Raw genomic sequence first — 14,988 nt, forward strand, 5'->3', positions numbered from 1 at the left:
AATGTATTTATTTATAATTTAGAGTTTACAATGCATCGATTTGATCAGTTGACAAAGACGAGGAGTAAAAAAAAGTACACCCATTACTCATATTTAGAGGCAGTTGACTCACGATTTTACATATACATCAATATTTTCACATTACAATTCTACATTCAAGTAATATGACGAATAAGCACTTACTTTTTACTGTGTTTTCTCCAAAGCATCCTTATACTTATGAACACATGTACCTTTTAATGCTTCCAGTAAATCTGAGAACCCCTCCCCCACGGGGAAAAACATGTGCAATGGTTTCAATAATATGCTACCGGGTTAATTGTTTAAAAACCAGAATCTGAGGTAAGATAAGAGAACCTTCAATTTCTCAAGACAGCATTCAGTGTTGTAAAATTCCTCTGCAGAAATAAGTCAGGGATTTAATGAAAGATAATAAGACCACCTACCCTAAAAATTCATTGAATAATAAAACATAGGCATCCACCCACACATATTCATGCATGTGGTAACACACCAACACGTACAGGTGAACTTTACTCCTGTGCATTAACTATGAGGAGCGTAATGGGAGAAAGGAACTAGTTTGAGCACTACTTGTGTGTCGCGTGAGGCTCGTACCTGTAGCAAGATTTGATTTCAAGTGAGAATAAAGTAAAATAGACAAGGGTCCTCTTTAGTTGAACGCTACAGGCACTGGCCAGTCCTACTGGGCCTGTGAGCCCAGAAGGACTTGTATTCTGTCATTTTATTTGCCTATTAAGGGCTCCAGTTTGGGGTTGACAAAGGAAAAGCCGGCAAAAGCTGCCTGGTCCATGGAGTCAATGAGCATCTTGTCACCGTGGGACAGTCGAGGCTTCTCATTCAAGAACTCTCTGTCAAAGTTGCTGCAGTCACTGGGGGATTTCTGGGAAGGAAAATTCAGGATTTACAGAGTGATTAAAAATCCCACTGTGGTATCATAATAAACGCAGCCATAAAAAAATATACATGAAGAAGAAAGTTCTTTGGTTCTTACCACTTTGGGCTTGAACGGAGGCTCCACCTCTCTCTTTTCCAGTGCTGACCAGTTGATGGTTCTAAAGAACGGGTGTGTACGGATGTCTCCCACCACACCTAACCTGCGACTTGGGTCTCGCTCAAACAGCTTGGGAAAAAGGAGAATATTATCTGATTATCTCTGTTAAGCACACATAAATACCCTGCAAACACTCAAGCTGTATGTTATAAGCAATGCAGTTAAATCTTTACAATATACCTCTGCACAGAGCAAATGTCTTTTATACTAAGACTACTTGTTTATGGTATCAGGTGGGCGCTAGTCCAGTATAAAAAGTCCCATAATAACTGTCGGTAAAGCTTCAAGTCTTCTTGTGTTTTGATTGTCATTTAACTTCCAAACTGACTTCTATTGACGGGAGCATGTGAGGTGCACATCAACACAGAGGGAAGCAGCCGTTAAGGAAACTTTACCAGCTCTATCAGGCTCTTGGATTCTTTGCTGATCCATCGAGGGTAGTGAGGGGTGTCTGTCCTGATGGAATCGAAAAGCTCATCTTCGTCATCTCCTTGGAAAGGCGACTGTCCGATCAACATCTCATATACCAGTACACCAAAAGACCACCAGTCAACCGAGAAGGTGTACTTCTGTCCAAGAAGGATCTGTTGAGAGAGTGTTTCACAAGATAAACCAGATGTTATTCACACAACGGTGGTGATGGAGGACTTCCTTTAGCAACATTTGCAGACACTGTCATTACGCCTCATGACCACTGTGGGATGTTACTCAATGTGCACGTCTGCAAAGTAAATATATTCTGAGGAGTGAACAGACATCGAGCTGACCTCAGGCGCGATATAGTCTGGTGTCCCGCAAAACGTGGTAGCTCTCACGTCTCCGAATACATTTTCCTTGCACATGCCGAAGTCTGCTATCTTAATGTGTCCATCCTTGTCCAGCATCACATTGTCCAGCTTCAGATCTCTGAGGACAGACAGAGAGAACACAAACATAACACAGGCACACAGATAAAAAATGGAGACTTCAGACAAAGGTAGAATCTGCTGTTACCGATAGATGATTCCTTTAGAATGGAGGAACTGCAGCCCCACTGTTATCTCAGCAGCATAGAACCTGCATCAGCCATAAGAGAAAATGCACTGTTTTTAAAAACATGACTGTGGCTAATGTTCTGCACCGTGTTACTCAGCAGCTGTCCTTACGTGGCTCTGGTGACGTCGAAACGGCCTTTGTCTTGGATGTGGAACATCAGATCACCTCCATTCAGGTACTCCATGACAAAGAAGAGATGCTCCTGTGCAACAGAGGACAGGGAGGAACGACTTCATATGAGGTCATTTGTCAGGTGCGTTCAAGGCAGCAACCCCTCTGGCTGCCTGCACTCACTTTAGACTGGAAGGTGGAATAGAGGTGTGTGAGGAAAGGGTTCTCCCAGGCAAGGGACAGCACTCTTTTCTCCACCATGGTGCACTCCACATCATCATCCATCAGGACCACATCCTTCTTCAGGATCTTGACAGCAAAGAACTGTCCCTTCCCCTTCAGCTCAGCCAGCAGCACCTGAAGAGTCAGCAAACATTCGTCTTCAGTACCCACAAGGCAGCTTTCAACCATGCAGTTAGGCACGCAACATTGGTTATTAGCCTGGTTTTTAGATTTACCTAAATCAGTGTTAAATAGATGCTGCAGTGCAAATGACCAAGTCAGGAATTTAAAGTACCTCTTTTTAAAATTGCAGTTTGTTGCAAAATACATCAACCGGGCTGTGCGTTACAAAAGTGAAGCCAAAGCTCCCACTATTCAATAACAGTTTATGACAGAAAATAATCGTAGTGTAGGTGGTACATTTACATTTAATGTGTGCAATTTGCAAATGTTTCTTTGTATTTACAGTATGTGACTGTGTTGTCCTACCTTGCCAAAGCTTCCTTTGCCCAGTACTTTGTGGAACACTAGGTGGTTGATAGTGAGGTGTACGCGCCGAGGTGGTGCGACCGGGACTGGGTTTGTGTCACCTTTGACCTTTTCATCTGCTATATATACATACATATTCGCAAGCATGAAGTGAACACATATGGATCTGTTCGCAGACTTGTACAACAAAGGCCACTGTTTTAAAAATATGCACATCAGTAGGACTTGTGTTGTGAGCTGCATTTCGCACATCTTACCGCTAGGGCCCACTGTTGCACTAGATATGTCTTGGTAGACGTCAACGTCTCCAGGATGGAATTCATCAGACTTCCTCATAGATTTCTAAAAATTGGTCAGATAAATGCATTGCAGATTATCCTTTGTTGTGAGAAATTGGACTTCAAAGCAGAAGTTTGTTACTGCGCAAACCTGGGAGACTTGAGACAAAGCTTCTGCAAGCAGTTTCTGGTTGACGCCACACAGATTAGCCACTTTTTCCTTACAGTAAGTGTGTACATTCATGCTACACTCTGGTCAAAAGGAAAGTGGAGGAAAAAAGCAGAATGTAAATTAGCCAAAGAGAAAATAGATCTAACATGTTTAATTAGATGATATCACACTGACCATCACATTTAAGGCCCTGTTTATAGAGACCCCACAGCAGACTGCCACAGTGGTCACAAAAGGTGGGGCTCCTGTAGTTGTGAGTCTTGAAGCGGTGTGGCATGTCAATCTTGAAGCGCTCTTTCTGAAACTAGGTGTTTGGCACAGAAACGGCTGCTTTCAGGTAATCAAGATAACCACAAAGAGCACGTTTTAGCCAAGATTCTACAGCAAAATACAAACTCCCTGCTCCAATCACTTACATAATAAATTCATCTGCGGTGTTAAATCAGTGCGAAACATGTTCAAAAGTGGGATTTCAGGTGAGTGGTAGCACTAAGGTCGGTAGACTTTCCTTGACTTACCATGGTGTCGCGGCTGTTGGTGGCCGTTCCAGTGCACTTGCCGATGATTTTTTCGAGGCATCTCTTGTGGATCGCTGCATTGCATTCTGGGCGACACGTGCAAATCAAAACATTAGAGACATTCTGGAGGGTAAACGTGATTTTAAATACCGATGGTTTGAGACACTCACGCTTGCACTTGTATCCTTGCTTGTTGAATCCCCTAAAAAGAAGAAATAGTTGATTAATAATTTTGTAAAGGAGAGATGACGCTGTAGCTGAAGGTGCTCTGGTTCACCAAGTTTGAAGACAACATGACAGGCCGTGTGGGTTTTCCTGAGACAGTGACTCATTCTCATAATAGTGGCAATACTGTTGTTTCGACTATTTCCAACTCCCCCCGCAGATCGCTCCTCTGGGAACGCTGGAGCTGCAACTAATTGGGCTTTCGAAATCTCTCTTGGGAGGGCTGGCATGCTTTTATTGGTTAACTGATATTTTTGCCCATTTGTTATTTTACCAAACACACAGTGTGTGACAGCACAAATGGTGTGTAATTATTAAAGCTATGCCAGCGGCTTCTAAATATAAACACAGCTGACGGTAATAACAATGTAGAGTAAAAACTGTCTTCTTATAACTGGAAATTACCATCACAGTGTCTTTTCTGCGCTGGAAAGATGATGGACGTCAAAGTCAACTCTCTGTGTGAACACAACAACAACAACAACAACAACAACAACAACAACATCATAAGGCCACAAACGGTAGGACTCTTACCATAGAAATTCTTTGCAGACGGAGCAGAAGGTGGGCTGGGCAAAGAAGGTGGCGGTGAACTGGTGGTTCCTCATTAAATGAATCTTTGGCTGCTTGAAGGCTCCTCTCCTCCTGTTGAGGGTTGTGACTCCATCCTCAAGAATAACCCTTGTGGATGACTTACTGGCAGCTGATAAACACCAAATTTAAACAAATAAACAACAAATTTTATATTTCCTTTTCTTCCGTTTTGCTGGAACACTGTGGCAGCTTTGTAGAGCAAAAATGTTTTTAAAATGCATTTTCTTACTGTAATCTACCTTTAAATGCACAGTGAAATTAAAGCCCCAAAAGGATCTGGACCAGTCATCTGTTACAACCACAAAGAATTCAGAGCCCCATTAGCCTGAGAAAGGGGCCACGGCTACACAAAGAAAAAAATGCCATCTTGGATAAGCAGGTCCCACTGACGCAAGTCAACTGGTTGGGGTCAAATGTCACAACAGGCAGAGAAAAGAGGTGTGAGAGGTAAACCAATGGGCAGAGACCCTTCAAGAATCGGGGGGAGGTGGGGAGGGGGCAGAAAAACAGTAGCTGCTAAGGAGACAAGTGACACACAAGGAAAACCTTTGGAAAAATGATGAGGCCAGAGATAAGTTAACTTCCTCTCTGCCATCCGTCTGACAGATGTTTATGTTTGGATGACACTTCAGTGAGCCGGGCCAGGAAAGTGGGAGTGAGACAGAGGGCCAGACGGCTAACAGGGACGGGGGAGGCAGACGGCGCTAAGGCCCGTTCACACGTGCCTAAAAATACTGCAGGCTGCTTTCAGAAAGGCTGTGTGGGAGGGAGCTGATAGAGCCCCTTTATGACATTACACTACCTCCCCTCTAATCCCAACAGTGCTGCTACTAACCGCCCCCCCCCCCCCCCCCCAATCTCATCCAAACCATTAAGCCTCTCTCTCTCTACTTTATTAAGCAAATAAAGGCAGAAATACGATTCCAAACACTATATGCTTGTGGCTGCCTAAGAAGACTTGAGAAACTCAAAGATAAACTTGACATGGGCCACACCTATAAGCTAACAAGCTCAGCAAGAGATATGTCTCCAGCAAACAGACTGAGCTTTGACTTAAGGGTTAAAGTAGCAGAAAGCAAGAACTTTACTACAGAGAGGTTTGCTCAAGTACGACAATTCCACACCAGCTGACATGTAAAATTGTGCCTCCTACAGCAAGGAAGGTTAAAGTACTTGCCAGTAGAGGGCATTACATGTCCACCTTAAAGAAAGTTTCTTTGCCAACTTGAAACTGAAGGAGGGGCAAATGGTGTTACTCGCATTACTGGGGCGTGCCGTCAACATTCCCTGGTGGTCTAGTGGTTAGGATTCGGCGCTCTCACCGCCGCGGCCCGGGTTCGATTCCCGGTCAGGGAACGTGTTTTTTATCTAAACATTATTTACACTTCTAAGGACATTTACCTGTATCGCTGTCTTCCAAGAAGAACTGCACAGCAAAGAGGACCTGCCCCGAGGGGTGAAGGTCCACCCAGACCTCTGGTTGACTATTGGTCTTGGATTTTTTGCAGCTTTCTGCCAGTACAGACACACCCAGCGTCGCCTTGGCCAGAGGCTCCTCGGTGTTCTGCATTAGGATCACTTCCAGCACCCGCCCCTCGTAAATGTGGGCATCGAAAGTTGATTGCCAGGGTGGAAACATGGTGGGCTTCCTCTGGACTAAGGTCTTCCCTCGTTCTGAGAAACAAGACTGAATTTGTAATTTACCTGCACGAGCCAAGATGAAGATGTTGATAGACAGAATTCAAGGCCTGACATGAGGGTTCCATACCTGTGCTGACAGACTCCTTCATCTTGATAGCACAGATGGGAGGCTCAGACAGTGGAGGGAGGTCACCCATCTTATAAGCATTTAAGGCGATGCGCAGGAAGGGTGCCATATTGACCACTCACCTAAAGATTACCTGGAAGACAGAGACACATTTAGAACATTCTCACACACTCTCTCACACACACTCTCTCACACACTCTCTCACACACACTCTCTCACACAGACACATACACACACACACACACTCTTAGAGTGCTGCACAAAAAGAGAGAAGGAAGCAGGACATTCTGTGGTAATGGAACAGGAACTTCAGTTGTTAAAAGTTTCCAAGTCCAGACAATTTTGGAGACAACCTGCCTATGTCTGGTAATTCCAAACTGAGCACATAGATGAGCGAATGACACAGAAATGAAATGAAAACAGCTACACTTGCAATAACCCCAAAAACGCCTTTCCAGAAAGGAGCATGTCATTATAACCTAATCTTGTTTACAATTTACACAAAATCAGCAGATAACGCAGCAAAAATGTATTAAACGATGAAAGATGAAACTCTAAAAAAACTGTTTGACACTCGTGAATCTCCCTCAGAAACGCATCTCATAAGATCAGTTTTTCCATAAATTCATCCATTCGGGGTTAAAAATCAGGGTCATAGGGGAAGGTCCTGGATTCTAGCCTAGCAGCCACTGGAAATTCAGAACCTCCAATCAAGCTAGGATGTCTTTGGGCTCTGGGAGGAACCCACACAGACACCGGGAGAACATGTAACCTTGTGTCCATCTCAATCAAACCAGTACCTTTCTGTTACGAGACAAAGGCGTTGACCACAGTCAGTTCTATTACGCAAAAACCACGAGTCAGTTGTAAAGACAATGATGTAATTTCCTGCCTTTGTTTTTTTTTATTTATACAAAAAGTATCCCTAAGTGAAGCTGATGCTGTTCACATTTCCTCAAAGATGTTACTTTGAAACTTGCTTCAGATTTGGTCATCACCACCATGACTGGGTAAGTAAAATGTGAAACACCGTCATCCTGTGATCCGGCTATAGGACGCAACTCTCCCAGCGTGCAAACAGCCACAGAACGGTTCCTGCTGCAATAATCATTCATTCATGAAGACTTAAGCCCTGTTTGTGCTCATGCTCGGCTTATGGCAAACATCATGAGGTCCCCAGTGACTGCGTGCTGTGACACACATGTATGTGCCTCCTGATCCGGACCGCTTGAGCAGGGAGTGACATGGAATATTGAATCTGGGAGACAGGGCAGTATTGTCCTAAAGACGCCTGTACCTGCCAGGGAAGCATGTGTTCCTGCTTTTTTTTTAATCTTAAAATGAGGCAGCGTAGCAGTACAACGTGTTAGTGTGAGGGTCCCTCAGGTGTGAATGTGTGACATTGTATTAACATGCGCAGCAGGATGAAAATCCTTGATACGATCAGCCTCAGGATGTGGCGTCTGCGTTGGAAGGAAGAGTTCACACGGGTGTTGACAAATCCTTTAGTTGTTCTCCAAATGCTATTAAGACAAGTATGGATAAATTACTTTTTTAAACACAGGCACACATTGGCAGCCGGGCTTTGGTACATACAAAAAGAGCCTTGTTTCCCCAGAGAGAGTGGAAAAAATGAGCACATACAAGTGGGTTAAGGGGTGGGCGAGTAAACCTGGGTAAGAAGTGAGGCAGGCCGGCAAACAGCATGCAGAAGCATTAAAGCTGTAGCTTTACCTTCATAAGGTTTCAGAGAAATGATTAAATCCAGTTTGTGAGCTTTTGCCAGGGGCAGAACGAAGGTTCCAGAAAATCACAACTCTGTGTGTGTGTGCGTGTGTGTGTGTGTGTGTGTGTGTGTGTGTGTGTGTGTGTGTAACTGTGTTACATTAGACTGGAACATGTTATTAAATGTCATTATCTCTGGCATGCAAACAACACATTAGCTTTGCCACATTTCTGGAGTCGAGGCCGTAACAATCCATGCATTTGACTCCACCAACTACCAGTATTCAATCATCACATCCCGGTGTCAGACATCAACATTCATGATGCTGGCAGTTTTGAATGATGATGGACGACAGTTATAGGGGACAGGCAAAGCAAGCTCACTGATGCAAAACAGGTCAAAAGAATGTCTTTGACTAATGGAGGTGTTACAGTGGAAGAAGTGAACGGGCAGGTCCAGCAGGTCAGGGAGCCTCTGTCTGGGAACCTTGTATCACAGACCTGAACACTGACGGGGGCAATTTCACAGTTTCATCACATTATCCCGATAATAGATTCACGATGTTGGACAGGCGGGATTCCACAACTACAAAATAACAAAACAAAATTGACAGAAGTGTGAAGTCGGGTCAGTACTGATGGTGCCTTGATAAACTCCCATTAGATGTTGCATTCCAGACATTTCACCGCCCAGTTGTTTGTTTTTTTCAGATCTTGCTATTCAGGTGAGGTCTTTTAGCTGGATATTTTAGCTGGATTGTTCTACTTTTCTCCCTCCTTGTTTTAATTTATTCTTCCAGACAGATTGTTCTGAGGTCCCAATAAATGAGGACTGTGAAAACAATGAAGGAAATGTTAGATTTTCCACATTACATGTCACCATGTTCGGAGTTTTTTTTTTTTTTTTTTTTTTTTAATTTAATAGCTATTTTGTATTATTGAAACAAGATATAAATGGAAAATGTGGCCAGTCAAGGAAATCCCCGGCTGCATAATCAAGCAGCTGTAGATGGCTGGATTCCATTTGGCTGCTTAAGTTTCAGGGAGTGCATGTGTTTGTTTTTCCATAAAAATGATGACTCAAAAATATCTGTTGTGATGCTCCAGGCATCAGTGGAACTGATTAGACCCAATTTGTTGCTTTTTCAAGTATGCAAACATTACAGATGATGAAGCTTTCTGCAGTATTCTGGATAAATCTGTACAGCAAAGGCAATGATGAGCTTTCTGACCACTGAATCCGAAGGCTTTTCATTTGAAATGGAGTAAAAATGGTTTTATCTACATTTACTGCACATTATTCCAGAGAAACTTCAATCCTTTCCAAACCTGTGACAGATGAACTAAGGTAGGTAGGAAGGAAACTACTACATTGAGAACACATCTGATAACAAATACTGATTTCATCCACTTTAATTTCATGAATAAATAATGATAAGAAACACATTCATTTAAATGAAAAGCAGATTTTGTACCTATCCTGGTCAGAAAACACTTGGTTAGACGACTGCAAGACAGTTTGTACATCAGCCCATTCTCTGTCCTCTGCTAGACAGACAGTGGCAAAGAGAGGACTTCAAGGTCAAGTAAAAGCCACAAAGGTCAAAGAGAGACCCAGAAGAACCCGTCTGGAGCTCAGCTAGTCAGTGTGGTTAAAAACAGCTGAGCAAACAGGCTCCACGCAATCATGATGAACCTCATGAAGTGTGCTCACATTCACCGAGGCAGCGTTAATAACCCCGTCTAACATTATGAAAACCCTCTTTATGATGGCTGCCTATTCGGACTGGAAATCGAACAATGGCGATGGAAAAGAGTGTTCGTGCTGACCCCGTTTATCATCAGGAGTCTCATTTTCCTTGCCTGACACATACTGGACTCACACAAAGTAAACAGCTGTATTTATGCAGAGATCTTTTTGCAAACGTCGACATAAAATGACGAACATTAAGTCAAGAACGCCACCGACTGCATATATTCGACAAACAAAACTGCCTACTGATTTCTGTGCAGAGGCAACATCTGACGTAAAGCTTGTGACCGTAAAGTAACGATCTTTAATGTAATATAGTTCATTTTAGCTAAATTAACATTGCATACTTTGAGTGAAAGACAACGAAAAGGATGCAAGTGATGAAAATTTCATATTAGCATACAGACTAAACTTTGAACAAAGCAACCTTTTATGGATCTCCATGGAGACCAGTTTGGCTTATATTTAGTGAACTAAGTTAATGTTGAACCTGCCTCCAACATGACACAGATATGCGTGTACATTATGGAAAGAGCCACAATACCTGTATTTAAACAGAAAACAATGGATACCAGGTTATTGTTTAATTCTGTGCTACTCATACACACGTAGCAGCTTACAGTGAAAGCGGGAAAAAAGTGAAGAATAATGTGGACAGAGCTCAGGTTTTCTGGTGCAAGGTCAAAAGGGAGTCGTTGATATACATTTCAGTGATAAATGGGGACTTTAATTTTAGATTCTACCTTGATTTGACCTTAATGCAGATCATTGTGAGCAGGAAAACATCGCCTCAGCATGTGCATGGACAGTGGTGTACATTTCTGCATTTGTGTGCCATTCAGGCTCAACTAAGGGCTGAATAAACCAGCAGGAGGGCTGCAGCTGTGACAGTGAGACAGAGAAAGGTGGCAAAAGAGACCAAACACATGCAGTGAGACAAATGACTACTACAGCCACAGCAGGCGCTTGAACAAAAAAGTCACATTTTTGAACTACTGGATCGTTCTTGTGCTTTTTTTTTGATACTGTTGGTGTTAAATTATGTTACTGCCTCTACAACTAAACCAAAATGTAGATAATCTTCAAAATACATATCTGTAGTCCATAGAGATGTCTCTGTCCATGACTTGGTTACCAAGGTTATAATCATGCACATAACACTTTAGCACAGTATGAGTTGACGTAGCAGCACTGCTGGAGGTTTAGAGCAGATCTTAACTGAAGAATAAACCAAGCTAAGCAGAGCGTACATCCGGAAAATAGTTCAATAAGCTGGATGCTAACACTTGCTAATGGATATACAACTCTGCAGCCATGATTATATGATCACTCATTTAAGTGCACTCTCTCGGAATAAGATTACAGTTGCTACAATGTCTGTTTGCGCATTTAAAGGCTCTGCTAATATCACCTAGCAACCGATTCAGCTCGTCTGCTGCTACAGCAACACCGCTCACAGGGCAGCCTCAGCACTGCACAGATACAGTGGTGACGTGTGGCGCGCCGCTGAAACTTTTGCAAAATATTTTAATGCATTCCACTCTATCCTTGGGTTGCACATGCAGCTATTTAATCAGATCTATTGAATCAGTTTGAAACCACCGGAGTGTGTAACATGCTTGCAACAGCCTCCCAACTGTCAGCCGCCAGCTTGTTTTTGTTGCTGCGACCGCATTGTGTTTTAAGAATGTGGGAGGTTCCATCAGTCATCATACAGACCCCCTCGGGAAAGGTGATAAACAGCACAGACGTTACACAAGGCAAAACCCGAAGCTCACAATTCCTGGACCTACCTGGCATCCATTGTAAGGCTTTAATGGAGAATCAATTGATCCATCTTTCTCAAGGGGACTGATTGACAAAGGTGCAGCATTTTGTGTTACACCTCTGTGGAGACACACTTCCCTCTGCAGAAGCACTGTTGGTGCTGCTGCTGAGTCTGACACAGAAGCATATAGAAATCTCCCTAAAGATGACTAATGTCAGCCAGTGAGTGCAGGCCAAGTTAATCATCATCAGTATTTGTGGCTCTGAACGACAAGCTGAGCCAACATTAGGTGAACCAGGTGTAATAAACCAGTAGTTCCACCTGTTGTCAGTTTTTCTGTAGGAAAACAGTTTAAATGTCCTGCCTGGATTAAGGTGCGTTTGAGTAACAATGAATCAAAACATGCTTAAACTTAAAAACGTTTTTGCACGAACCGAAACCAATTCCAATTTGAGGTTAGAGCGTTTTAACAGGGATCTTGATGAGCTTGTGCTTCCATAAATGACCGTTGACTTCACTCGGTCTCTGACACATCTGCACTGTTTTTAGTTCTGCCGACCTTTAATAACATAGGCGGCCAAATTGAATCCTTAAGCCATCCAACAATAACCTCTGACCCGGGACGGAAATTTGCGGCACCTGCGATGTCAGCCGAGGTTTGCGGTAGACGTTTGCATCTGGATGAGGCCAAAAACGGACCCAAAAAGTCCGTTCAGAAGCCATTAAAGTCGTCCCTCGGTCCCCGAGGCGGTAACCAGTGTCGCTCCCTCAACTTTCCAGCAACCTCACGCACTTCCCGCAGCGAACAACTTGAAGCGCTCCCGCACAAACTTACTTCTGCCGCCGAGCAGGGAAAAGGCTTGTCGGTGGGACCCGGTTTTGCACTCCGAACCGCGGCTTTTCCGGAGGTTCGCCTTCGAAACGCTCAGATTAAGGAAGTGAAGTGTTCCAGGCGGCCGCCGCGCGTCTCTTTCCACGAGTCCGCGCAGCCGCTGCGTCTATATGGCGGCGCGCGGGGCCGGGTCGCCGTGTGACGTCATCCAGGTGAAATCCCAGCCCGGTGCGCGCGAACGGCCGAATGGAAAAGCGCGTGGAACGACAGTCTCCAGGAATGCTTTGGAAGACGAAAACGACTCTTGACTTATCTTCAACTTTAATGACGCCGGCACATAAAAGCGTTTGCTAATGATTTGGATTCAGCAGGTGTTAATCTGAGGTTAAAGTATATCAGCCCGGGGTTGCTTTTCATTGATTTTATTTTAAAATGACTTTGCTTTCTTTACAATGCGAATATTTTTTTATTTAGTATTGAGGCGCAATATAGTTGTCAACATTAGAACATGGTCAAGAGTAAAAATCTACAAAAGTTTCAAGTCACGTAGAGGAAGACGGATGCATCGGAAACACACACATTTGTTACTAATCTCATCAGCTTCTATTAAAAAACGTCACTACACAATCATGTTACACCCTCATACACACATTTATCCCACATTAAGTAGAAACTCTGTAAATATTTGAGTTATATTTTGTTTTGCAGGTGTGGGAAAGCTATTTAAACTTGATCTTCCCACTAGGCACAGAACATATTAACCTGGTTTTGGCTAATGAAAATTTAGTATCAGGACTAGGGAGGCTGGACTGGTTTGCGTGTGTCAGAGTGTGTGTGTCTGTCCCCTGTATTTCCAGTTGCTGTTGCCACTCCCTGAACTTGGCGTTTGCTTCAGGTATTCTGAATTTGAATCTCTACTCACGCACACACACACACACACACACACACACAGATTTACTTCACACATTCATTTAATGAGGGCAGTAAATTAGAAAATCATTGCAGTGTTTATGTTCCAACTGGCCTTTGCATTTCTATACCGGCTCTGCCCGTAGCACCTAAACACTCCCGCTCCAGCTCTCCCACACAAAGCACAGAGGTCCACGTGGTGCTGAGTCACCAGCCCCCACCCACCAAAAACTCCATGGATATAAGAAGTGAGCTGGAAAGTTTAGAAGGCGACAGGTCCTACAGGGCTATTTATAGCCTCTGGAAGGGTGTGATGTATAGGTAACAGTGGCTCGGCTGGATGGAGCCAATCTATACTGATCTGAAAACAAACATAATATTCTGTCATGCCATGTAGCATCACAACCTGCCTTATTCTTTAGGTACACAGCACCATTACAACCATGGCCTGCCTGGATGTACTTTATTTTATTATCTGGCAAGTTGCACAAAAAGAAATTCCACCCATCCAAACTCAATCGCCTCAACTGCAGCAGCTGTGACAGGTTCATACTTGGGTGACCAGCTCACGTATTCATTGCTTTTCATTCAGCCTGGGCACTCAGGTTCAACAGGTACTACATGAAATCTCCCTGATATGAGCAAGCAAAATCTCGTGCCATCAGGAACAAACACACCAGTCTGATGTCACCAGTTACGTACCGGTGACTCAATCAGTTTTTCCGTGAAGTGTTCCGGAAACACACAAAGGTCTCTGGAGCTTGTCGGAATTCACTTTGACTGCTTATTATTTTTGCAACTTTGCTGACTTCACTGGTGTTGTCTGCGGCTGATGAGAGGAGCAGACAGACTGGCTGGGAGGCCGCGAACATCCTGAAATTAGGAGAAAAACGGTCCTTTCATCATGAGACATGCAGGAGAATCAATCTGCCTTCTTCAAAATGTCCTGTTTTCAATCTTCTTCCGTCGCTTTTGCTTGTTCTCACTTCCTTTTTCCTTATTCATGAATCAACACAAGTAACTTCAGCTCTACACTGAAATAACCCCCACGTGCTGTCGGGAAAGCATTAATAAAACCGTAAAGGTTCCTGTACCCTGACTTGTAATGTTGTAAAACGTCAGATTACCACAATAGTTTTATGATATCACTTATAACTGTGTAACTGGTTCTCCCATGGATAAACAAATTAAGGTTATCACTTTGACTGGGTGTTTACCTCCCAACAGCTTTCGTGGAGGCTCTACCTGGATAATGTTCAGATCATGGAAGTATTTGCTTTTTTTTTTGCCGTTGCAGGGTGACGAACATGACCTCTGAACTAATCCTGTGTTCAAGGAAATGCCAGTTCCCTTCTTGTGACGATACTGAAACTGAACATAAAAGGCTGTCGGCTGAGACATACAGGCTTTCATCGCGCTGTGCTGAAGGGTGCGTGCTTGGCTTTTTTACTGGGAAAAGATGTGCAGCGGTCAGGTGCCTGAAGGAAATTTCACTCCCTCTCTCTTGTTAGTTC

The 14,988-nt window shown here is 43.6% G+C and overlaps 1 protein-coding gene and 1 non-coding gene across 4 annotated transcripts; one reads left to right on the forward strand and one right to left on the reverse strand.

The window, feature by feature from the left end:
- Nucleotides 1-87: 87 nt before the first annotated feature.
- Nucleotides 88-12,724, reverse strand: LOC130524058 (protein kinase C delta type-like). Of its 3 annotated transcripts, XM_057029770.1 has the most exons (18): nucleotides 12,569-12,713; nucleotides 10,709-10,847; nucleotides 6,488-6,620; nucleotides 6,121-6,393; nucleotides 4,660-4,828; nucleotides 4,071-4,102; nucleotides 3,901-3,986; nucleotides 3,557-3,686; nucleotides 3,362-3,462; nucleotides 3,190-3,274; nucleotides 2,933-3,051; nucleotides 2,405-2,578; nucleotides 2,221-2,312; nucleotides 2,069-2,131; nucleotides 1,843-1,981; nucleotides 1,471-1,659; nucleotides 1,016-1,144; nucleotides 88-904 (listed from the first exon to the last, which is right to left on the reverse strand). In XM_057029770.1, the coding sequence occupies exons 3-18, from the start codon at nucleotides 6,594-6,596 to the stop codon at nucleotides 746-748; spliced, it is 2,049 nt and encodes a 682-aa protein (XP_056885750.1). In that variant the 5' UTR covers nucleotides 6,597-6,620; nucleotides 10,709-10,847; nucleotides 12,569-12,713; the 3' UTR covers nucleotides 88-745. The 3 variants fall into 3 exon arrangements, with proteins under 3 accessions (XP_056885750.1, XP_056885751.1, XP_056885749.1); XM_057029771.1 differs by lacking the exon at nucleotides 10,709-10,847 and having other exon boundaries at nucleotides 2,933-3,048; nucleotides 12,569-12,724; XM_057029769.1 differs by lacking the exon at nucleotides 10,709-10,847 and having other exon boundaries at nucleotides 12,569-12,724.
- Nucleotides 6,004-6,075, forward strand: trnae-cuc (transfer RNA glutamic acid (anticodon CUC)). The gene has a single exon. It is a non-coding gene; the product is annotated as a tRNA-Glu (tRNA).
- Nucleotides 12,725-14,988: the final 2,264 nt, after the last annotated feature.

The sequence above is a fragment of the Takifugu flavidus genome, chromosome 4, assembly GCF_003711565.1.
Source record: "Takifugu flavidus isolate HTHZ2018 chromosome 4, ASM371156v2, whole genome shotgun sequence".
Taxonomy (NCBI): Eukaryota; Metazoa; Chordata; class Actinopteri; order Tetraodontiformes; family Tetraodontidae; genus Takifugu; species Takifugu flavidus.

Coding starts and splice junctions, on each gene's coding strand:
- LOC130524058 (XM_057029769.1), bottom strand. CDS start 6,596: ATGGCACCCTTCCTGCGCATCGCCTTAAATGCTTATAAGATGGGTGAC. Junction 1,660..1,842: donor CAGACTATATCGCGCCTGAG/GTCAGCTCGATG, acceptor CTCTCTCAACAG/ATCCTTCTTGGACAGAAGTA. Junction 1,145..1,470: donor CCAAGAGCCTGATAGAGCTG/GTAAAGTTTCCT, acceptor CTTTTTCCCAAG/CTGTTTGAGCGAGACCCAAG.